Source organism: Mobula birostris, chromosome 31 (assembly GCF_030028105.1).
Source record: "Mobula birostris isolate sMobBir1 chromosome 31, sMobBir1.hap1, whole genome shotgun sequence".
Taxonomy (NCBI): domain Eukaryota; kingdom Metazoa; phylum Chordata; class Chondrichthyes; order Myliobatiformes; family Myliobatidae; genus Mobula; species Mobula birostris.
Window position 1 is genome coordinate 729,400 of NC_092400.1, and position 26,228 is coordinate 755,627.

Below are 26,228 nucleotides of genomic sequence, written 5' to 3' on the forward strand. Positions count from 1 at the left end.
GTTGGCGCCGGTGGGGGAAGGACAGTGGAGGCTGGTTTAGTGGAGGAAGGCTTTGGGTCAAGTCTGCCCCTTACTGATGGCAGGACACTATTAACTCCCTGAATTTGACAACGATGATGACTACATTGTAAGTGATTGGCCGGGAGATTTGTGAAGCTCATTTGGTGACTCTCTCCTTATACTGAATGGAGGCACAAAACAGATGAAGCACAAAATTGGAAGAAGATAGTTGCAGAGCAACGGGCCAATTGTGTGACTCCTCTGCCTCTGGATTACAAAATATTTTGTACATTTTTTTTGCTTGAAATGCTCCTCTGAAATATCTATATTTTTATATTCACTGTCCTGAAGTTACGACGCACTCAAGGAAGGTTATGTATTGGGAATGGCCAGATTAGCGATCAAGATACATCGTTGTTTCCGCAGGAAGCCTTTGCGTTTCTTCACCTTTATCATGGTTTACCTCATGGCTGGGAGTCTGGTGTTCCTGCACTCGGGCTTTGTGGAGGACAGCACCATTACTGGGAAGGCCTCACCCCACGGAGAGGGAGCAGCTCACACAGCCCTTGGTGCCCCTCGTGGCCTGCAGCAGTTCTCCTTCCTGCCTTTTGGGAGGTCACACAAGGAGGCACCGGAAAAGAAGCAGTGGCCAGAGGAGCCCCCAGCCCTGCCCAGGAGATACGGACCTCCATGGCTGAAACCAGTCTCGCAAGACGCTCTGGACAAGCTGAGATCTGGGGAGCACGTCGGCAGCTGGAGTCGGGCACTAAAGGGGAAAATGTCAAGGGATCAGGAGGAGAACAGAGGTGGGTGATATCCTTCATCAGGAGCAGTTGGTCTTGCACCTCTCCTTTCCTTCATAAGAGTAGAATGTGTGGAGGGTGATAGCAAACCGATGTCATCCTCTCACAAACTTGCTGAGGAATTAAAACATAATGCCAGAGGTACTCAGCAGGTCAAGCAATGTCTGCAGAAAGAAATGGAGGATCAATGAAAGAGTAGAGGGAATATGGCCAGTATAAAGAGAAAGGACTGGAGCAAGAATGGACAGGCAATAGGTGGCGCCAGATTTGGATGGGGTGACAGGCTGGTGGAAGAATTGGAATCAGGTTTAATATCACTGGCTTATTTCGTGAAATTTGTTGTTTTATGGCAGCAATATATTGGAATACATAAAAATAAAAACAAGCTATAAATTACAATAAGAAATATATTTTTTTAAATTAATAGAGTGGGAATAGTGACGGAGGTTGCAAGATGTTATTTGGAGGTGATAAGACGCTGTGGATGGTGGAATCTGATAGGAGAGGAAGATGGAGAATGAAATAAAGAAACTGGCACATTGTTCCATGATCCACCTTCTCCTCCAATCAGATCCCACCATCTGCAGCCCTTTGCTGCCTCGACCCGTCACCTCTCAGCCTCTGGCACAATTCCCACTCTCCCCTGCTCTACCTGCCTGTCACCCCTTCCTCACCTGGATCCACCTATCACTTGCCAACTTTTGCTCCAGTCCTTCCCCTCATCTCCTCATACAGGCAATCTGCCCTCTACTCTTTCAGTTCAGATGTAGGACTTTTACCCAAAATGTCAACGGTCCATTTTTCTCCGTAGAATCTGCCTGACTTGCTGTGTTCCTCCAGTTTTTTGTGTGTTACGTTAATTAGAGTCCACTTACCTGTTTCTGTTGCAGCTCCCAGCCCTCCACATCCAACCATTCACAATAATCTCCATCACAGATGTGAATACCTTCCCTTTTGAATACACCTATTTAATTCCTCTCTGCCTTTGTACATGGTAGCAAACTCCAGATCCTTTTAAAACCTTTGTTCAACTATTGTCTGCCTACCAAAGCTGGATTATCAGTGCAACATAACCCCAGGGTGCGTACTTTCCTGTCTGTACACTGTATTTGGTTTGTGACTCAGCTGCATTGTTTTGGACCTCTCTTGCATTCATCTGGATCCATTTTGATTTCTGAGTTGAATTATAAATGGCTATAATATCACTGTTATAGTTTATGGTAATCCTGCGGTTAAAATTACTTGCTTGTGACGACTCATTTTAATGAATTTATATTGCATTACATGAGTGACCTAATAATAAACTAATGGATACAAAACAGGTCACCACAAATAACAATCCCCACTGACCCATCTGTCCATTAAATTCTCGATCATTTCTCCTCCAGCAGAAATGCAGTGCGTTCTCTTTTGAATCTATGTGCACAGTCTTTGGAAGTGACTTTATTTAGGAACTTATTTATTTTATGTAGAGATACAGTATGTGTCTCTATTGGGTTCCTCCAGACTAATGAGCCTGCTCTAACCGGTTTCATCCATGGGACCAACTAACTTACTAAACTGTGTGTTTGGAATGTGGGAGGAAACTGGAGCACCCAGAAGAAATCATATGGAGAACATAAAAAATCCATACAGACAGCAGAGGAATTGATTGAACCCAAGTAACTAGCACTGTAATAGCATGATGCTAACCTCTATCCCACCATGCCACCCCCATTGCCCCCATTGGAGGGAAATGAATCTCAATTACGATCGCAAGATCGCTGTTACGCTAACCGCTATACTACCGTGACTTTCTGTAATCTCCAGAGTTAGCAAGGGTTTTAGTTTGAACCATAATCAAATTTCGCTTTGAGAAAACAGCATGCGATTCGATTAAATTTCCAACTAGAGCCTGTTGGATTGCATTTATGCTTTTTGTCAAGCGTTTAGTTTGTGTATGTAAACGCACGACAAGGTAGTGCAGTGGTTAGCACAATGCTCTACTGTACCATTCACCCGGGTTCGAATCCTGCCGCTGTTTGTATGGACTCCCTATGACTGTGAGTTCCCTCCCACAGTCCAAAGACATACCGGTCTGTAGGTTAATGGGTCCTTGTGAATTGTCCCATGATTAGGTTAAATCGGGGGTTGCTGACAGCACAGGTTGGAGGGCCAAAAGGGCCTATTTTGCCCTGTATTTCAATAAATAAATAAATAACAAGGTTTGAAATCTTAAATTTATTGCGTTTAGTTTTACCGGCTGTGTCTCTGGCTACTCTGATGGTGCTGTGGTCAGAGATTCTTGATTGTTTGTCTTCTGCATCTTATTGTGACAAGAAAGCTACAAGCAAAAGGAACAAACGTTCTGCTGCAGCTGAATTGTTCCGGGGGATAACAATAACACTATCAAATTAAAGTTCAATGTTGTCATAAACATAATTGCACAGGATATAAGTGTAATGAAAATTCACTATTTGCGGCGGCAGCAACACAGCACATCATTTACAGGATATCATTTCACCGGTTGAGAGGGATAAGGGCAGATCAGAAGTGTCAGTATTGCAGTTGAACAAAGGAGACTATGGAGCCATGAGGGAGGAGCTGGCCAAAGTTGACTGGTCGGATATCCTAGCAGAAAAGACAATGGAACAGCAATGGCAGGTATTCTTGGGAATAATGCACAAGGTGCAAAATCAGTTCATTCCCCGAAGGAGGAAGGATTCAAAGGGGGGAAAGTGGCCACAGTGGTTGACAAAGGAAGTCAGAGATAGCATAGCATTAAAAAAGAAGTATAACAGAGCTAAGGTGAGTGGGAAGATGGATGATTGGGAAATTTTTAAGGAGGAACAGAACTTAACTAAAAAGGCAATACGGGGAGAAAAAATGATGTATGAACGCAAGCTAGCTAGGAATATAAAGGAGGATAGCAAACGTTTTCTTAGGTATGTGAAGAGAAGGAAGATGGATAAGAACAATGTTGGGCCCTTGAAGAATGAATTGGGAGAAATTGTTATGGGAAACAAAAAAATGGCAGACAAATTTAATAAGTACTTTGGATCTGTCTTCACTAGGGAAGACACAAGCAATCTCTCAGATGTATGGATGGGCCAAGGACATAGGGTAACAGAGGAACTGAAACAGATTGACATTAGGAAGGAAACGGTGATGAGTAGACTGATGGGACTGAAGGCTAACAAATCCCCAGGTCCAAATGGTCTGCATCCTAGGGTACTAAAGGAGGTGGCTCTGGAAATTGCGGATGCATTGGTCATCATTTTCCAATGTTCCTTAGATTCAGGATCAGTTCCTGAGGATTGGCAAATGGCTAATGTTATCCCACTTTTTAAGAAAGGAGGGAGGGAGAAAACAGAGAACTATCGCCCTGTTAGCCTAACATCAGTAGTGGGGAAGATACTAGAGTCCATTATTAAAGATGAAATAGCGGCATATCTTGATAGCAGTGATAGGATTGGGCCGAGCCAGCATGGATTTACCAAGGGCAAATCATGCTTGACTAATCAATTGGAGTTTTTCGAGGATGTAACCAGGAAGATAGACGCGGGAGATCCAGTAGATGTGGTGTACCTTGACTTTCAGAAGGCATTCGATAAGGTACCACATAGGAGATTGGGGGGTAAAATCAGAGCTCATGGCATTGGGGGGAGGATACTGACATGGATAGAAAACTGGTTGGCAGATAGAAAGCAAAGGGTAGCAGTGAATGGGTGTTTCTCGGAATGGCAGGTGGTGACTAGTGGGGTGCCACAGGGCTCGGTATTGGGACCACAGCTGTTTATGATTTACATCAATGATTTAGAGGAAGGCATTGTGAATAACATCAGCAAGTTTGCTGATGATACTAAACTGGGTGGCAGTGTGACATGTGATGAGGAAGTTAGGAGAATTCAAGGTGACTTAGATAGGCTGGGTGAGTGGGCAGAAACTTGGCAGATGGCGTTTAATGTGAATAAGTGTGAGGTTATTCACTTTGGGAGCAAGAACAGGAAGGCAGATTATTATCTGAACGGTGTGGAGTTAGGTAAGGGAGAAATACAAAGAGATCTAGGAGTACTTGTTCATCAGTCTCTGAAGGTTAATGAGCAAGTGCAGCAGACAGTGAAGAAGGCTAATGGAATGTTGGCCTTTATTACAAAGGGGATTGAGTACAAGAGCAAGGAAATCCTTTTGCATTTGTACAGGGCCCTGGTGAGACCATACCTGGAGTATTGTGTGCAGTTTTGGTCTCCAGGGTTAAGGAAGGACATCCTGGCTGTGGAGGAGGTGCAGCATAGGTTCACTAGGTTAATTCCTGGGATGTCCGGACTGTCTTATGCAGAGAAGTTAGAGAGACTGGGCTTGTACGCGCTGAAATTAAGGAGATTGAGGGGGGATCTGATTGAGACATATAAGAATATTAAGGGATTGGAAAAGATAAAGGCAGGAAATATGTTCCAGATGCTGGGAGAGTCCAGTACCAGAGGGCATGGTTTAAGAATAAGGGGTAAGTCATTTAGGACAGAGTTGAGGAGGAACTTCTTCTCCCAGAGAGTTGTGGAGGTGTGGAACCCGCTGCCTCAGAAGGCAGTGGAGGCCAATTCTCTGGATGCTTTCAAGAAGGAGTTAGATAGGTATCTCATGGATAGGGGAATCAAGGGTTATGGGGACAAGGCAAGAACCGGGTATTGATAGTAGATGATCAGCCATGATCTCAGAATGGCGGTGCAGGCTCGAAGGGCCGAATGGTCTACTTCTGCACCTATTGTCTATTGTCTATTATCACAAAGTGTCTTTGACCCTACACCTTGACTCATATTCCCTGCCCACAGATGCTGCCTGTCCAGCTGAGTGCTTCCAGCATCTATAGTTTTTAAAAATATATTTCACTTCCTCCATTCAGACTTTTCGATCTGTTCCTCATTCCTAACCACCCCCAATGGCCCCCACCCCACCCCGCCACACTACCCACCCTCCTTCTTGGATACCATCATGCACATAATTTTTTCTCATTCATTTCTGATAAGCACCTGAGCTGTAACTGTTTTTCTTCCCACAGATACAGTCTGACCTGCTGAGCTTTTCCAGCAACTTATGTTTCCATTTTAGATTTTCATTATCTGCAATTTTTTTGTTGAGACAAGTTGCTGAAGGAACATTGGCCAGATGTTGATAGGCATCACATTGATCTGAAATCATTCTCTGCATCACTGCAGTGACCTCACTGACTTGCTACAGAAGCTAATTCTACTCTTACTCACTCAATAATCTTTTCCAGATGTACAGCACTACGCCAGCAAAATACATCAAGAAGGTATATGCCTGTGAAGATATTCTGGCAGTTTTTAACAAAAATAATTAGTGGTAATTAGCATGCAAGAGAAATGCTGAGGGAGAACTTCAAAACATTCATGTCGTCAGTAGCTGACAGAGGAAAAAAAGCTTTATTTAAAGAACAGAAATTGTTCGACCTATCAAAATGTTAATAAGGTCATAAGACATAGAACAGAATGAGGCCACTTGATTCATCGTGTCTGCTCCTCCATTCTATCACGGCTGATTTATTATCCCTCTCAACCCCACTCTCCTGCCTTCTCCCATAACCTTTGATGCCCTGATTAAACAAGAAATTAACAACTTCCAACTAAAATATACCCAATTGTTTGGCTTGTACAGCCGTCTGTGGAAATGAATTTCACAGATTCATCACCCTTTGGCTAAATAAATTTTTCCTCATCTCTGTTCTAGATGTATGTTCCTCTTTTCTGAGGCTGTGTCTGGACTCCCCCACTATAGGAAAACTCCTCACTATATACACTCTATCAATATTTAATTGGTTTCAATGAGATTGCACCCCCATTCTTCTAAACTCCAGCAAGTACAGGCCCAGAGCCATCAAGTGCTCCTCATATGTTAACCCTTTCATTCCTGGGATCATGCTCATGAACCTCCTCTTAACCCTCTTCAACCAGCACATCTGTTCTTAGATAAGGGACCTAAAACTGCTCACAATATTCCAAATGTGGTCTGATCAATTCATTACATCCTTGCTTTTATATACTAGTCCTCTTGAAATGAATGCTGACAGTGCATTTGCCTTCCTTACCACCAACTCAACTTGCAAGTGAACCTTTAGAGAATCCTGCACAAGTTCTCCCAAGTCCCTTTTCACCTCTGATTTTTGAATTTTCTCCCCATTTAGAAAATAGTCTAAGCCTTTATTCCCTCTACCAAGTGCATGACCATGCACTTCTCTGCACTATACTCCATCTGCCACGTCTTACCCCATTCTCCCAATCTGTTTAAGTCCTTCTGAAGACACCCTGCTTCCTCAACAATACCCGCCCTTCCTCCTATCTTCATATTGTCCACAAACCTGGAGGCCTTCATCCAAATCATTGACATATAACGTGAAAAGAAGTGGTCCCAACGCTGTCCTCTCTGGCACTAGCACCCAACCAGGAAAGGCCCTCTTTATTCCAACACTTTACCTCCTGCCAGTCGGCCAATCTCCTATCCATGTTAGTATCTTTCCTATAATACCAAGGGCTCTTATCCTGTTAAGCAGCCTCATGTGCAGCACCTTGACAAAAGACTTCTGAAATCCAAATAAACAACATCCACTGACTCTCCTTTCCTATCCTGCTTATAATTTTCTTAAATACTTCCAATAGATTTGTCAGGTAAAATTTCCCCTTAAGGGAACTATGCTGACATTGGCATATTTTGTTATGTGCTTTCAAGAACCCCGAAACCTCATTCTTAATGATGGTCTCCAACGTCTTTCCAACCACTGAAGTCAGACTAACTGGCCTATAATTTATTTGAATTGACTTCATTACTTACTTCCTTCACATACATGAGGAGTAAAATTCTTTATGTTATGTTTCTGTTTAAATGTGCAATGTACAATTTATAGTAATTTGTCATAAATAGTATGTACAACAGGACAGTCAAAATAGCATTAATATCAGCATGAATTAATCAGTCTGATGGGCTGGTGGAAGAAGCTGTTCCAGAGCTTGTTGGTCCTGGCTTTTATGCTGCGGTACTGTTTCCCAGACGGTAGCAGCTGGAACAGTTTGTGATTGGGATGATTCAGGTCCCCAGTGATCCTTCGGGCCCTTTTTACACACCTGTCTTTGTAAATGTTCAGAATAGTGAGAAGTTCACATCTATAGATGCACTGGGCTGTCCGCACCACTCTCCGCAGAGTCCTGCGATTGAGGGAAGTACAGTTCCCATACCAGGCAGTGATGCAGCCAGTCAGGATGCTCTCAATTGTGCCCCTGTAGAAAGTCCTTAGGATTTGGGGACCCATTACCAAACTTCTTCAATCGCCTGAGGTGAAAGAGGCGCTGTTGTGCCTTTCTCACCACACAGCTGGTGTGTACAGACCATGTGAAATCCTCAGTGATGTTTATCCCAAGGAACTTAAAGCTGTTTACCCTCTCAACCCCAGGTACATTGATATCAGTAGGGGTTAGCCTGTCTCCATTCCTCCTGTAGTCCACAACCAGGTGACACAGTCATAGGTATATAGAGAGTAAAGGAGGGGGCTTAGGACACAGCCCTGAGGGGTATCTGTGTTGAAGGTCATAAGGGCAGAGGTAAGGGAGCCCACTCTTACCATCTGCCGACGATCTGACAGGAAGTCCAGGATCCAGCTGCACAAGGCAGGGTGAAGGCCGAGGTCTCTGAGCTTCTTGTCAAGCCTGGAGGGAATTATGGTATTGAATGCTGAACTGTAGTCCAAGAACAGCATTCTCACATAAGCATCCTTCTTCTCCAGATGTGTAACGACAGTGTGTACAGCTGTGGATATTGTGTCATCTATCAGTTGATTGTGTCAGTAGGCGAATTGTAGGGGGTCCAGTCTGGGTGGTAGCAAGCTGCAGATGTAGTTCTTGACCAGCCTCTCAAAGCATTTACTTCTTATTGAGGTGCGTGTGACAGGACGCCAGTCATTCAGACATGTTGCCTTGTTTTTTTACATACAGAGACAATGGTGGATGTTTTGAAGCAGGAGGGCACACTACACTGGGAGAGGGAGAGATTAAAAATGTCTGTGAACACTTCTGAGCCATGTGCATCCTATGTCCCTCCTTTCTTGCAACACACATCAAAGTTGCTGGTGAACGCAGCAGGCCAGGCAGCATCTCAAGGAAGAAGTACAGTCCACGTTTCAGGCCAACCCATCTGCAGATTTCCTCATGCTTGTCCCTCCTTTCTTAAAGGATTGAGTGACATTTGCAATGTTTCAGTCCTGTAGAATTCTTCCACAATCTGATGATTCTTGAAAGATCAACACTAATGCCTCCACAATATCTTCAGCTACCACTTTCAGAACCCTGGTGTGTAGTCCGTTTTGTCCAGGTGACATAACTACCTTTTCAGCTTCTCCAGCACCGTCTCCTTCATAAAAACAATAACAATCGCTTCTGCCTCCTGACACTCACATTTCTGGCATTCTGCTAGTGTCTTCAACAGTGAAGACTGATGCAAGATACTTATTAAGCTTGTCCACCATTTCATTATCCACCAGTACTACTTCTCCAGCATCATTTTCCATTTAATCAATCATTTGCCAAAGACACCTTTCCTTGTAGTCTTTGACACTTCTTGTTTATACCTTTTCTACCTTACGATCTGTCTCAGAAACTCAAAGTGAAGTTTGACAATTCTAGTGTCACATGCAGCCCCACCACCCCAGCCCTACACTCACACACACAAAATGCTGGAGGAACTTAGCAAGTCAGACAGCATCTATGGAGGTGAATAAGCAGTCGACATTTTGGGACAAGATACTTCAAAAGGTACTGTTCATTCATTTTCTTAGATGTTGCCTGACCTGCTGAGTTCCTCCAGCATTTTGTGTGTGTTGATTTGGATTTCCAGCATCTGTAGAATTTCTCATGTTTATGAATTGCTTCCCACACATCTTGTCCTCTGATAGCGACACATAATGTTCAATGAGCAGTACAATCCCACAGGCCAACTAAAGCTGCTGGAAAAAACTGCTTCCTGTATTATAGGAAAGATGTCAATAAGATTGAGACAGTACAGAGGAGGTTTACTAAAATGTTGCCTGGGTTTCATCTCCTAAGTTAGAGAGAAAGGTTGAACAAGTTAGGTCTTTAGTCTCTGGAGCGTAGAAGGTTGAGGGGAGACTTGATAGAGGTGTTTAAAATTATGAGGGGGATAGATAGAGTTGACATGGATAGGCTTTTTCCATTGAGAGTGGGGGAGATTCAAACAAGAGGACATGAGTTGAGAGTTAAAGGGCAAAAGTTTAGGGGTAACATGAGGGGGAACTCAGAGAGTGGTGGCTGTATGGAACGAGCTTCCAGCAGAAGTGGTTGAGGCAGGTTCGATGTTGTCGTTTAAAGTTAAATTGGATAGATATATGGACAGGAAAGGAATGGAGGATTATGGGCTGAGTGCAGGTCGGTGGGACTAGGTGAGAGTAGGAGTTCGGCGCAGACTAGAAGGGCGGAGATGGCCTGTTTCCATGCTGTAATTGTTATATGGTTGTTAAAAAAGTGAAAGAGGGCCGATGAGCAAAGTCCATCGGTTGTATGGCCATGAACAGGGTTTAGCCATCAAATTGACATCGGGATCTGGGTGTCTAATGGAGACTGCACTGGCTGACCTTCTCAGCTTCTTTCAGGTATGTCTGATCGCTTGGCTATCAAATCAGAATCGGGTTTATTACCACTGACATATGTCACAAAATGTGTTGTCTTGTGGCAGCAATACAGTGCAAGACATAAAAATTTCTATAATTTAGAATAAAAAGTGATATGAAACAAAAGTGCAAAAGAGGAATAGTGATGTAGGGTCCACGGGTCACGACAGTTCAGAAATCTGGATGGATTCATGCAAAGATAAAGAAGGCAACTTAATAGAGATATAAAACTGATAAAAGACATACATAGAGTGGACAACCTGCATTTTTTATTCCCCAGGGTAGCAATAGCTAATGCAAGAGGACATATTTTAAATCTATTTAGAATAAAATATGGGGGGTATGTCAGATATGGTTATTTTTACACAAAGAGTGATAAGTGCAAGGAACTTGCTGCCAGCAGTGGTGGTAGAGGCAGATAAATTAGGGACATTTAAAAGTGTCTTAGAGAGGCACACAGATGAAAGAAAAGTGAAGGTCTATGTGGGCGGGAAAGGTTAGATTGATTGCTCAACATACTGCGCTGTACTGTTCAGTGCTCTATGTTCTATATCTATGACAATATTTCATTATTAATTTCAAGAGCAGTTTTGGTATTCTTTTGTCAGGAATGAAGCTTTGCAAAGGTAATTTTATTTTGAAAGTGATTTTTGTCTTCACACTGTCACAATCTGAAACATATTCTGCAGCCTCTGGAGAAACTGTGTATAAAGGAATCTAAGTTTTATTCATGCAAACATCACTTCAGGAGAGCTTCCATGACTGGTTCTGTACAATTCTTTTCAGCATCTCCCTGCTAATGGAGGACTATGTACAGCAGGACAGAAGGGTTAGATACATCACAGAACAGGTTAAAAGGTTGGCCCAATACTGCGGATCAAAGGGCCTGTATGTTGCCGTAACATTCTACATTCTCTGTTCTGATTAAGCCTTAGTTCAATTCACCAACCTCAAACAATACATTGGCCTATATTTCGTGCTCAGTGAGGAAACAAAGCTAGTTGAGACTCTCAATGCTTTCACAACCCGCAAAGAGAAAAGTTATGGCCCAGGGATTCCCAAGAGTCATCAGGGAGTGTTTCATTTCTTCAAGGAAGCCTTCAGCATGTACTTGAAAATGTAGTTATAGATTGTGATTGAAGTTGAATAAGGAGTAAGAATTCTGGCACCCTGATTTTTGGTCTCCTGGGACCAGTGAGAATGGGAGATGGTCCCATTCCCATGATGTGCTGTGATGGTAATTACAGCACCTAAATGTTTGGGTCAAAAGGCCACCCCTTAAAGTGAGTGCAAGGAAACAAATGGTGAAGTATTAATACCAGAGTCATAGAGCATTACAACACAGAGACAGGTCCTTGCAGGCCTACTTTATTGTGTAGTCCCATCTACCGACACGTGGATCATAGCCCTCCATATCCCCCTCATCCACGTGCCTCTCTAAACTTCTGTTAGTTTTTACAATTGAACCCACATTTCCACTGGCAGCTGGTTTTACAGCCACACACCCTCTGCGTGAAGCATTTGCAGAATTAGAATGAGGTTTACTTTTAGGAACGTATGTTGTGAAATACAGTATGTTGTTTTGCAGCAGCAATACAGAGCAATACATAGGGAATAACCTTCCCCTCAGATTCTCCTCAAATACTTTACTGTTTACCCCAAACCATTTGTAGTCTCGCCCAACCTGAGGGGGAAAAAACCTGCATGCATTCTTTCTATCCGCTATTGAGCTGGTGGGCTCAGGGGTGCACAAGCCTCAGGGTGCTAAACTCCTTATTTCATCCAGCAGTAGGAGATGAACTGTAAAAGGGAAATATATCTCACTGCAGTTGCAGGCTCTACAACACAGAAGCAGACCCTAAAGCCCATTGCAACAGTTGATTACCTACCACACATTTTGATCCTCACCCATCTGTGGCGGATTTCCCTAATTCTCCAAACGTGCACCAACACGAGTGGCAGTTTAGAGAAGCCAGTTAACCTAGCAAGCAGCATGTCCTAGGCAGATGGGAGTTAACAGGAGCACCCCAAGGAAGTGTGTGCAGTCACAGTTAGAATGTGAAAACTCCTCACAGGGAGCATCAGAGTTCAGCATTGAACCTTCTAACTGGAGCTATGCAACTGCAGCATTGTACCACAGTCAAACCAATATGCAATTAATGGCCACTTTACTGGCGACCTCCTGTACCTAACTGAGTGACCACTAAGTGTATGTTCGTGGTTTTCTGCTACTGTAGCCCATCCACTTCAAGTTTCGACACATATTGCGTGTTCAGAGATGCTCTTCTGCACACCACTATTGTAACATGTGGTTATCTGAGTTACTGTCACCTTCCTGTCAGCTTGTACCAGTCAGACCATTCTTCACTGATCTCTCTCATTAACAAGGTACTTTTGCCCACAAAACTGCCAATCACAGGGTTTTTTTGTTATTCACACCATTCCCTGGAACTCTAGAGACTGCTCTGCATGAAAACTCCAGGAGATCAGCAGTTTCTGAGATACTCAAACCACCCCATCTGGCACCAACAATCATTCCACATGCAAAGTCACATAGATCACATTTGTTCCCCATTCTGATAATTGGTTCGAACAATAAATGAACCTCTTGACCATGCCTGCATACTTCCATGCATTGTCTTGCTGCCACATGATTGGCTGATGAGATATTTGCATTATCAAGCTGGTGTACAGATGTACCAAATAAAACGGCCACTGAGCGCAGTTGCAATTTAAGACAGATTGTGAAAATTGGTGCATTCACCTTTTTAAAAGTTCTTTCTTAATAATCAACATACCAAATTTTCCAAACAATATCAATAGGGGTAAATTACCATGAGCTGAATCAAAAATAAAACCTAGCTTAATATCGTAATAATGGCTAGGTGGCATTGCAGTGCTTGGAATGTAGTAAGATTAATAATTATTTGTCTGAACTAATATGCTTTGATTCATGGGAAGTACGAACAACTGTAAATTAATTATTGTCTCCTCACAACTAAATATATAACATTTTGAGTGTGGTTCTATATTAAGCCAGTGTGAGTTCTGCTTGTCTTCGTATTGCATTGGCTTCCTGGAATTGTGTTGCCTCAGTGTTTCATTCAGCAGCATATTTTGATTTGCCAGCCACTGGCATTCATGAGTTCTTTCAAACATGCCATTCTTTACTTATATCCAATGTCTTCTGCTCCCAATCCTGAGAAAGCCCTGAAGGATGAGGTAGGGATCTCATTGAAACCTATCGAATATTACGAGGCCATAAGACCATAAGATATAGGATCAGAATTAGGCCATTCGGCCCATTGAGTCTGCTCTGCCATTTCATCATGGCTGTTCCATTTTCCCTCTCAGCCCCAATCTCCTGCCTTCTCCCCGTATCCCTTCACGCCTTGACTAATCAAGAATCTATCAACCTCTGCCTTAAATATACCCAAAACACTTGGCCTCCACAGCCTCCTGAGGCAATGAATTCCATAGATTTGCCACTCTCTGGCTAAAGAAATTCCTCCTCATCTCTATTCTAAATGATTGTCCCTCTATTCTGAGGCTATGTCCTTTGGTGTTAGATTGTCCCATCATAGGAAACATCCTCTCCACATCCACTGTATTAAGGCCTTTCAACATTCGATAGGTTTCAATGAGATTCCCCCCGCCATTCTTCTGAATTCCAATGAATACAGACCCAAAGCAATCAAACTCGTCTCATATGATATGTCTTTCAATCCCAGAATAATTTTCATGAACCTTCTTTGAACCCTCTCCAAAGTCAACACATCCTTTCTTGGTTAAGGGGCCCAAGACTGCTCACAATACTCCAAGTGAGTCCTCACCAGCACATTATAAAGCCTTAACATTAAATCCTTGCTTTTATATTCTAATCCTGTTGAAATAAATACTAACATTGCATTTGCCTTCCTCACCACCAACTCAACCTGCAAATTAAACTTTAGGGAATTGTGCATGAGGACTCCTAAGTCCCTTTGCACCTCAGAGTTTTAAATTTTCTCTCCATTTAGATGATAGTCTATGCTTTTATTTCTTCTACCAAAATGCATGACCACACACTGCCCGACACTGTATTCCATCTGCCACTTCTTTGCCCATTCACCTAATCTGTCTAAGTAACTCTGCAGCCTCTCTGCTTCCTCAGGCTTATCTGCCCTTCCACCTATCTTCATATCTTCCACAAACCTGGTGACCTTTATCCAAATCATTGACATATAATGTAAAAAGAAGCTAGTCACAGCAACCAACCAGAAAAGGCTCCCTTGATTCCCACTCTTTGTCTCCTACAAATCAGCCATTTCTCAATCCATGCTAGTATCTTTCCTGTAATACCATTGGCTCTTAACTTGTTAAGCAACCTCATGTGTGGCAACTTGTCAAAGACTTTTTGAAAATCAAAGTATATTACATTCACTTATTCTCCTTTGTCTATCCTGCTCGTTATTTATTCAAAGAATTCCAACAGATTTGTCAGGCAAGATTTCCCTTAAGGAAACCATGCTGACTTTGGCCTATTTTATCATATGCCTCCAAGTACCCTGAAACCTCATCCTTAACAATCGACTGCAACATCTTTCCAACCACTGAGGTCAGGCTAACTGGTCTATAATTTTCCTTTTCAGCCTCTCTCCCTTCTTGAAGAGTGACATTTGCAATTTTCCAGTCCTCTGGAACCATGCAGAATACACTGCTCTGAAAGGTCATTACCAATGCCCCCACAACCTCTTCAGCCAGCTCTTTCAGAACCCTGAGGTGTACACCATTAGGTCCAAGTGATGTATCTATCTTCAGACCTTTCAGTTTCCCAAGCACCTATCTAGCAATGGCAGCTTCACACACCACTGCCCTCTGACACTCTCAAACTTCCAGCATACTGCTTATGTCTTCCACAGTGAAGAGCTGTGCAAAATACTCTTTCAGTTTGTCCGCTATTACTACCTCTCCAGCATCATTTTTCAGCAGTCCTATATCTACTCTAGCCTCTTTCATAATTTATATATCTAAAGAAAATTTTGGTATCCGCTTTAATATTATTAGTTAGTTTACCTTCGTATTCCATCTTTTCCTTTATGATTCTTTTAGTTGCCTTCTGTTGGTTTTTAAAAGTTTCTCAATCCTCTAATTTCCCACTAATTTTTGCTCAGTTATATGCCCTCTCATTGGCTTTTATGTTGACTTTGTCTTCTCTTGTCAGCCATGGTGGCATCATCCTGCCTTTAGAATATGTCTTGTTTTTTTTTTTGGGATGTAGCTATCCCGTGCCATCCGAATTGCTCCCAAAGGTCCACCATCATACCTGTTAACATTCCCTTCCAATCAGCTTTGGCCAGCTTCTCTCCTATGCCACTGTAATTTGCCTTACTCCACTGTAATACTGATACATCTAACCTTAACTTCTCTTTCTCAAATTGCAGGGTGAATTCTAGTGCCTCCTCAGAATTTGTTTACCTTAAGCTGTGTAATCGATTCTGTTTCATCGTACTACACCCAATCCAGAATTGCTGATCCCCCAGTGGACTCTACCAAGAGCTGCTCTAAAAAGTCATCTTGTAGGCATTTTAAAATTTCCTCCTCTTGGGTTCTCGCACCAATCTGATTTCCCTAAACAACCTGCATCCTTTCTGCAATGCCTCGATAGATTGGACTTGGAAAGGATTTTTCCAATAGTGGAGAGTCTAGGACCAGAGGACGTGGTCTCAGAATACAAATACTTCGTCAGAGACAAAAACTAGGAGAAATTTCTGTAGCCAGACAGCGGTGACCCTATGGAATTCATTGCCACAGGCATTTGTGGAGGACGTTCATTGGCTACATTTAAGACAGAGGTTGATAGGTTCTTGATTAGTAAGGGCATCAAAGGATGTGTGGAGAAGGCAGGAGAATGGAGTTGAGAAGGATTAAAAATCCACCATGATGCAGAATAGACTTGATAGGCTGGATAGCCAATACCCACTCCTATATCTATGGTCTTGACCTAAAACTTTGGTTTATTCCATTCCATAGATGCAACCTGACTTGCTGAGTTCCTCCAGCACTTTTTATCTGATGCTCAAGATTTCCACCATCTAAAAAATTTATTGTGCCTCCTTCTGTTGATCTTCAGTAGGATGTGAGGGGAAGTGACTTCAAGCCCCCACCCCTGTCGATATTGCAGAATACTGGTGGCTTCATGGAATGTGCATAAATATAAAACCATGAAGTAAATCACTAACCTTCTCCTTCCAAGTGGAATGCATTGGTGTTTTGACAGCAGCTGTGAAAAAATATCGTGCAGCTTATTTTGCAGATGGCATGTACTTGCAACCATGGTGCACCGGTTTTGGTATTGGTATTTGTAGCTAACCGTTTTTGCTTTTCATTGGCATTGTTGTTTGTAGCTTCTTGGTAGTGGTTTGGTAAGTTATTGTATTCGTAGGGTATTAGTAAGTTACTGAGATAGGTACATGTGACAATAGTAAACCTTGTGAAAAGTTTGTCTTTCATACTGTTCAGACTGGTTTATTGATTACACAAAGCATTGAGGTAGAATTCTATGCAGAAGGAGGTGTAACAGCAACAGACAAAGTGCAGTGCAGCTTGAAGGTAAAATGCAAGATCTGAACAAGGTAGATTCTGAGGTCACGGGTCCATTTCATTATACCAGAAATCCATTCAAGGTTCTGATAGAAGTTGTCCTTAAGCTTGGTGCTACGTGCTTTCAGACTTTTATACCTTCTGCCTGATTGCAGAGGGGAAAAGGAAGAACGTCTGGTAATGGATGTATGTTTACTATGGTGGGTATGCTGAACCACGTCTTCCTAAATGTGCTCTAATTTCAGATGTAATGAAGTCAAATGCTCAGCATTTATTTATTCCTGCATTCCACTGACAACATTCCATTCTTCAGTCCTGTGACAGCTCAGAAATCAATGTGTCTCTATTTGAACATCCAAGTCGAAATATGTTTGTTCTTATTCTAATCTTTAAAATCTGTCCAGCTTTAGTCTGAGCAAGTTCCTTCATACATTATTGGTTGCATTGAAACATGCTATACAGACTGATGGTGAAATCCCTCTCCTCACTGCTGGTTCAATACATGTTAGACAGGAGGACTAACAAGAGGGCAGTGTAATAATTTGTCTGAGGCACGCTATATTTTCAGCTCAAACAACACAAAGCCTACTTTTCAAAATCTAGGAAGCCATAATGGTTGAGCAGATTAATAGGTTATGTCTATTAATTAGATTAATTAAAAGACTTGCTCCCCTAGAATTTCAAACTCATTTTTTTATGAGTCCAGAACTGTTGTGATAGGAAATATATGTGCACTATAAATAGCAAGTCTTGTTAGTCTCTCTAAAGGGAAAAGTGAGGTGTGTTATTTTAAATTCAATATATGTTGTATTTATTTAAAAAATTCAAATTCAGAACAATTGTTAATATTTTCATTATGTCATATTATTCCTATTATTTAGCATTGGCACAGCCTCAGCTATTACTAATCCTCAAGTTCATGGAGTTGCACAGATTCTAATATCAATGTGCACTGAACATTAGCATTTAGCCTTAAGGCACTTGCAGAGGCTGCACACAGCTTCGGTACAAACCTTAGCACTTAGGCAAGTTTGCAGAATGGTAGATTCCGGTTAATTCGGCCATCGGTTAATCAGGGTAGCTGCTTATACGGGACAACTCTTAAAGATCAAAAATAATCGAGAAAATAGCTGGGATTCCCTTTGTTAATTTTGGACACTCTGCCATTTGATTAGGACAGGAGGCTGTTACAGAACAGTTTCTACCTAGCATCAGCCACATGCACTTGTCTGGCCGTTAGATGCTACACTGTGCTTCAAGCGAACAGTTATTAAATAGCATCAGTTGCGTGTATTTGTTTTCAGAGAGCATCGACTTTTGTCACTGTTGGTGAGGAATAAACAGTAAGACAATTCAGATTGTTTTGCTCACTGTGGTTTCGCGCATTCAAACTTGGAGATGCTAGAAACAGTTAGGAGTGAAAATGAGACGATTTCACTACTTCAACAAGTTAGGAACTATGAAGAATTTGAAGGTATCACCAGTCATTTTGAATGTTACAATGAAAATGAAGATTTGGAGGATGCAATAATCAAAAGCATTTTATGAAGGCAGTCCATTATCTGTGCGGTTTTGTTCATTTACAGTCAATCAAAAGAACGTGACAGCATAGACTGAATGAATTCCTCTATCAATAACTATTAGGATCTAATGCACAGTTTTATAGTACTGTAATAACATTGGTAGTGTTCTAATTTATTCTGTATTTCATTTAAATACATAATTTGTTACTCAGTTAAATGATAGTTTGTATTTTTATACCTCTTTTAACTAGTTCCATGAAACCTAGGAAACTGGGACAGCTGCTTAATTGTACTGGACCCAATGTGTCCCAATTAACCAGAATCCACTGTATTTGGTAACAGTCAAAGCCTTGCTTGGGGACACTAGTGAGCTTTGGACATCTTTCACCACATTGATGGGTTCTCTACAGCAGTTGATATTAATTATGGTGTGTCCTTGATAATATATTAGGTACACCTAAACACCCACTCGTTAATGCAAATATTTAATCAGACAATCATATGGCAGCACGTCCATGCATAAAAGTAGGCATAGTCAAGAGGTTAAGTTGTTGTTCAAACCAAGCATCAGAATGGGAAAGAAACATGATCTAAGTGACTATGACTGAGGTATGATTGTTGGTGCCATACAGGATGGTTTGAGTATCTCAGAAACTGTTCATCTCCTGAGATTTTCACGCACAACATTCTCTAAAGTTTACAGAGAATGGTGCGAACATCCAGTTAGCAGCAGAATCAGAATCAGGTTTATTATCACCGGCAGGTGACGTGAAATCTGTTAACTTAGCAGCAGCAGTTCAATGCAGCACATAATCTAGCAGAGGGAGAGAGAGAAAAAAATAATAATGATAAATAAAATAAAACATAATAAATAAACAAGTAAATCAATTACGTATATTGAATAGAGTATTAAAAATGTGCAAAAACAGAAATACTGTATATTAAAAAAAAAGTGAGGTAGTGTCTAAAGCTTCAAAGTCCATTTAGGAATCAGATGGCAGAGGGGAAGAAGCTGTTCCTGAATCGCTGAGTGTGTGCCTTCAGGCTTCTGTACCTCCTACCTGATGGTAACAGTGAGAAAAGGGCACACCCTAGGTGCTGGAGGTCCTTAATAATGGACGCTGCCTTTCTGAGACACTGCTCCCTGAAGATGTCCTGGGTACTTTGCAGGCTAGTGCTCAAGATGGAGCTGACTAGATTTACAACCTACTGCAGCTTCTTTCGGTCCTGTGCAGTAGCCCCTCCATACCAGACAGTGATGCAGCCTGTCAGAATGCTCTCCATGGTGCAGTTCTGTAGGTGAAAATGCCTTGTTAATGAGAGGTCAGAGGAGAATGCCCAGACTGGTTCAAGCTAACAGGAAGGCAACAGAAACTCAGAGAACTGCATGTTACAACAGAAGTGTGCAGAAGATCATCTCTGAACACACAGCTCATCAGAGCTTGAAGGCCACAACAGCAGAAGACCACAAACATGTATTCTTTGGCCAGTTTATTAGGTACAGGAGCAGCTTAGTAGTGGCAAGCGAGCATATACTGTGTGTATGTGTTTGTGTGTGTGTGTGTGTGGGGGGGGTTTTTAAAGGTTCATTGTCCATTTAGATATCTGATGGTGGAGGGGAAGTTATTTCTAAAACATTCAGTGTGTGTCTTCAGGCTCCTATACCTCCTCTCTGATGCTAGCAATTCAAAAAGGGTTGCCCTATGTGGTGGGGTTCCTTAGTGATGGATACTGACTTTCTTGGGCATTGCTTTTTGAAGGTGTCCACACTGGTGAGGAGACGAGTACACATGATGGAGTGGCAGTGTCTACAGCTATCTTCAACTTTTTCTGATCCTATGCAGTGGCCCCTCCATACCAGACGGTGATGCAACCAGTTGGAATGTCTCCATAGTATAATTGTAGACATTTGCTAGAGTCTTTGGTGCTATGTTGACATCTCTAACCCATACCTTCTCGGCAAAAGCATATCCAAGAAGATGAGCAACATTCTTGTTTCCAGCACAGTCAAACAGGAAATATGGAGTACGGCCAATATTTCGACCAGTCCTATAGGAACTGACAGGAAGGACCTTTCTCACCATCAACCAGTCTTTTTCCAGTTTCAGTAAGTGTTGAGGTAGAGAATTCATTCTGAATGACAATAGTTTGAAAGTTAGTTCTGTAGAGGTCTTAATATCGGTCACAGTAAGTGAACATCCTATTTCCATTATACGTTTGCATATGTTTTTAGATTGCCAAGTTTTTCAGAGTTTTATTTTAAATATCTTAATATAATTCCTGTTGCTTACTGCCTGTCATTTTTGAAAAACTATTCTGAGTTTTTTGTTTGCTCTGCACTGGAAATAGACAGAGAAGATTAACATGGATGAGAAAATGGCTGTTGAGTGTGAATGGACAAGTGAAAACATTGAGCATTGTACAATATCACGAACAGTCCATGAATCTCTTCAGCCCATGATATCTGTGCCAGCCCTGATTCCAATTGAAACTAACCCCATCTGCCTGCACACCACCCATTCAGCAAACCACTTTTTCTAAAAGCTCCCTTCTGGAAAGTACATTAAGGCTGTTAAAACAGGAAAAAAAATCACACCATTTTAAGTGTCTTCCCCTGGGTGGTTAATCTGATCAACTGTTCTAGTTAGCTACCTGCATCCTCATTTACATATAACCACACCCCCTGCCCCAAACACTGCACTGTAAACAGTTTAAACCACTTTTTATAATGCTGTTTACATCGTAAATACATGCAGGTATTTACGCACATTTTGTTCCTTGTCTGTACTGTACTTTAATCTGTAAATTTATTGTTTATTTAAATTTAATTCTATTAATTTTTGAATGTTGCTTTTTTGTGTGTTGTGTCAACACACCACTGCAAGTTCCTAATATATGTAAATGTATATGCCAAATAAAGTTGATCATTGATGGTTAATGGTCTGTCCCCTGTCTTATAGTAGGAGTAGTCATAGTAGTCATACTTTATTGATCCCGGGGGAAATTGGTTTTCGTTACAGTTGCACCATAAATAGTTAAATAGTAATATGTAAATTATGCCAGGAAATAAGTGCAGGACCAGCCTATTGGCTCAGGGTGTCTGACCCTCCAAGGGAGGAGTTGTAAAGTTTGTTGGCCACAGGCAGGAATGACTGTTCATGTGTCAATCGCAGTAGCTCTTCAATGTAAACACCACCTTCCATGGCAGCACGTTCCAAGCACCCACCACTCGCTGTGTAAAAAAAACTTTGTCATGTAATTTTCTTTAGAATGCTGCACTGTTCAGCTTAAAGCCACACCCTCTGATTGTTGACATTTTCACCCCGAGAAAGAGCCTTTGATTATCAACTCAACCCTTGTCTCTTTGTATCTTATAATTTTATAAATTTCTAAAAGGTCGTCCTCAACTTCAAGTGCTCCAGTGAAAGCAACCAAAGTTTGTCCTGCCTCTTCTTATAGCTGGGAATCTCCAATCCAGCATCAGGCTGTTGAGCTGATTCCAGCATTTAGTCACTCGGGTTTGCTCCAGGTACTACGGTTTCCTCCCACAGTCCAAAGATGTACCACTTACTAGGTCAATTGGTCATTATAAATTGTCTCGTGATTAGGCCGGGGTTAAATTAAGGGTTGCTGGGCTGTGCGCTCAGAGGGCTGAAAGGACCTATTCTGCACTGTATCTCAATAAATAAATAAATTAAATAAATAAGTCAAGTCAAGTTTATTGGCACTTAACTATATACAGTACATGCATACTCCCAAATGAGGCAACATTTCTCCGGACCAGGGTGTAAAGCACAGTAGTACACATAATACATATATCACACACAGTAACTTAGATAGGTAGATACTTTATCAATTACAAAGGAAATTACAGTGTCACCATAACATTACAAGTGCACAGATGTACAAATATTAGAAGAGAAGTAAGAAATAATAAAAAATAAGTTACTTCAAACAGTCTAGCAGGAGGGGGTCATCACTTCCCTGGCTATAGGTTGACTTATTATCGAGTCTAATGGCTAAGGGTAAGAGTAACCTTGTATAGCACGCTTTGGAGCAGTGTAGTTGTCTTAGTCAATTACTAAAAGTGTTCCTCTGTTCAGCCAAGTTGACATGCAGAGAGTGAGAAACATTGTCCAGAATTGCCAGGATTTTCCATTAGGTCCCTTGTTGTACCAGAGCCTCCTGACTCTTATAATGGAGCCAGCCTTCCTAATCAATTTATTGAGCCTATTGGCATCTCACCCGTGTTGATGTCATTGCCCCAGCGTACCACCGCATAGAAGATTGTACTGGCTGCAGCAGACTGGTAGAACGTGAAGGAGAGGAAGAATTAAATCTACAAATGAATTAAACATAGATAAACAAAGTAAAATGCATAAATAAAATATTGTAGGGTACACCACAAATTATTTGGTGACACTTTGAATGTGATGCAACAGGGAGTTCAGAAACCTGATGGTAGAATATTAAAGAGGATACTAGATGGATAGGTGAAATCCTGCACACACAGCGCTCCTGATAAATGTCCCCGAAAGGTGGGAGGGAGACGTCTATGGTCCTCTTGGCTGTTCTGACAGTCCTTTCGTAGGGACTTCCAGTCCGATGCTTTGCTGCTTTTGTACCAGATGGAGATCTACTACTACACTGAGATCCATTTTCTTGCAGGTATTCTCAGTAGAAACAAGAAATAAAATTAAATCAATGAAAAACTACCCACAAAGACTGACAGATGACCAATCTGCAAATACAAATAAGTAAATAAATAATACTGAGAACATGAGTTGTGGAGTCCTTGACAGTGAGTTCCTGAACCTGGTGGTGTGGGACTGAAGGCTTTTGTATCTGCTTCCTGATGGTAGTGAGAAAAACTCAGCATGGGCTGGATGGTAGAGTCCTTAATGATGGGTGTTGCTTTCCTGAGGCAGTGCTCCTTGTGAATGTGCTCAGTGGAGGGAAGGGCTTGGGCTGTATCCATCACTTTCTGTAGGCTTTTCTGTTACCATGACTTTCATGACAGCTTTGCAATCAGCAACGGTATAGCCAGAGTCATGAGTGTTGATGCAGACACCAACGTCAATACCAATTATGTTACTATGGTATTTAGGGAAATCGAAATACATTGTTCAAGGCAGCAGAATGCACGGAGAGGCAGTGAGATCTGTCATCAAGGCTTTGAAAAGTTTTGATGCACTAGTGTAGAAGCAGTGTTTGAAAGCCGGGTGGTTTGCAATTATTGCCCCCATTTGAAGTTTCCCTTCATACTGCAGTTGTGCAGTTTACTGAGTGCTTGAGAGGAGGGCAGGATGTGGCTGTACTCTTTCCGTCATCATTTCCTGTGCGTGTCCCTGCATGAGGATGCTGCCCCGGGGAAGCTTTCTGCTGGGCAATCTGCAGATGCTGTTTGTCTGTGAGGTGCATGAGTCACACCAGACTGAGCAGAGTGTACCAGAGTTAATGGCTCACCCTGGGCAGCAAACTCTCCATTGACTGTGGGCTAATCACCAAAGGCAAATATCCAAGTGTATTTGAGGCTTTCATAATGATGGTGATGATGGACGGTACCACACATGAACTGGTGTCCTGCAGGATCTTTCCTGGATCGTTAAAGATGGAACCTTTTGGCCAGTGGTCACACATTTACTGTGTGTGAGGCTTGGGGACCCTGTGGCAATCTCTATCAAACCCTGTTCTCTCTTTTCCTCTGTCTCTAACTTGGTATCTGTTTCTCCTTCCTTCTCTCTTTTTATCTCTTCCCCTCTCTTTCTTTGTCTCTACCTCTCTTTATCTGATCTCCTTCTTTCCCTGTCTCTCCCCCTCTCTTTTTTCCTGCCTCTCTCCCCTTCCCCTCTCTCTTTCTCCACTCCTCCCCTTCCCTGTGTCTGTCTGTGACTCTTTCTTCCTTTCTTTTTTTCCCTACTTTCCCTTATTCTCCCTCCCTCTCTCCTCCTCCATCCCCACAAACACTGATTAAGTAATGTGGCATTCTGAATGAATTGTTAATAAAATCTTCGGAAAGGCAAAGCCTGAATTTCTGTCGCACCCTTCATGGTTTCAGGATGTATGAATATACTTTGCAGCAATTGACATCTTTCTAAATTGTACTCACTTTATACTTGTCAATTTTGCCTTGCAGGGTTCTCGTAACGAATCCTCGTGTACGTAATGTGTGTGTTTGTGGTTTGATGTGTGTGCATGCATGCACATGTATTTGTTCTCTGTAACAAAGCCTGACCTCTATCTGTCTGGAGCCTCCTTGCCTCTGGTGAAGATCTCATCCTGTGGAGACCATGCAGTGACAGATATGCGAGTACAACCTCACTCTAGTGGGTTCATGCACAGGCATCTTCTACCTCTTCAGCTCCACATGGTGACAGCAGGTAGAGCCACTGCCTCACAACTTCAGTGACTTGGGTTCAATCCTGACCTCTGTGCTCTCTGTGTAGATTTTATTTTATCTTATTTTGAGATACAACCCTTCTGGCCCAATGAACTCACACTGCCCAATTACACCCATGTGACCACTTAATCTGCTAACTTTTATGTTTATGGAACATGGGAGGAAACCAGAGCACCTGGAGGAACTCCACAGGGTCACAGGGAAAGCATGCAAACTCCTCACAGACAGCAGTGGAAATGAACCAACCTAAAGGTGATGATCTGGTCTTGCGGCTGTGCTAATGTAGAAGTGCAAAGCTCCCTGCTGATTTGTCCCTAGCAGAGGAAAATCCCACCTGCCTCTTACTGTCATCATGCACTTACTTACAGTCTCTTCAACAAATAATGAAGGCAGGAACATCTCCGTGTCTCCCTTCTCAGCAGAGAAGGACGTAACAGATCCACTAAGTGATTACTATTGATTTGTTGACTGCTTTACCAGGATCAGAAATATGAAATAATTACACTCCTTTCTGACTGATGAACTCAGCACCACCTCACTCACTGAGCAGGTGACACAGCGTTTAATAGTGCTTTCCAGATATATTGATTGCTAGCTATCTTTTATCAGCCTTTGTCAGACCAGTTCTCTAACATAAACCTAGCTGCTTTGGACTTTCACAGGTCGATAACTATCTGCTTCAAATGCAATAAATATTTCTGTAGAAGCAGATTGGGACTCAATTGAAATGTAAACGTTTCATATAGAATATGCTGCAGCCCATTGTCAAGTTGTTCTGCAGAATTTTATTTACTGCAAAATTTCCAATTATCTGCTTTGTGCCAGGAGCTGACTGAATCCATCACAATTTCTTGTAGTGATTGAAATTAATTGATAACTTGTCAGCTTGCATTTATATACTTGCAACGATGATGCTTTTTCATATATTTTCAATATATGTACTAGATGTGTATAAGATTGTGAAAGAAATAGGCTAGATAGTCAGAAACAAAAGCAAGAGGGCAAATATTTAACATGGAAGGAGGGATTTTTAAAAAGGGATCTGAGGAGTATTTTGTTTTACACAGAGTGTTGATACAGGGTGCATACGAGCTTGATTTCAACGTTTAAGAGAAGCTTGGATGGTACATGTATGGTAGGGGTATGGAGGGCTATGGTCCTGGTGCAAGTAGATGGGAGTAGGCAGTTTAAATGGTTCAGCACAGACTAGATAGGCCAAAGGGCCTGTTTCTGTGCTGTGCCTTTCTACGACTCTA

At 42.0% G+C, this 26,228-nt stretch overlaps 1 protein-coding gene across 1 annotated transcript in view; it reads left to right on the plus strand.

The window, feature by feature from the left end:
• The first annotated feature begins 385 nt into the window (after nt 1-385).
• Nucleotides 386-26,228, plus strand: part of LOC140190771 (sialate:O-sulfotransferase 2-like) — a 228,077-nt gene continuing 202,234 nt past the window's right edge. Inside the window, exon 1 of the mRNA XM_072247606.1 lies at nt 386-806. Coding sequence (XP_072103707.1) covers nt 386-806 — 421 coding nt within the window. The remainder of the gene's footprint in view (nt 807-26,228) is intronic.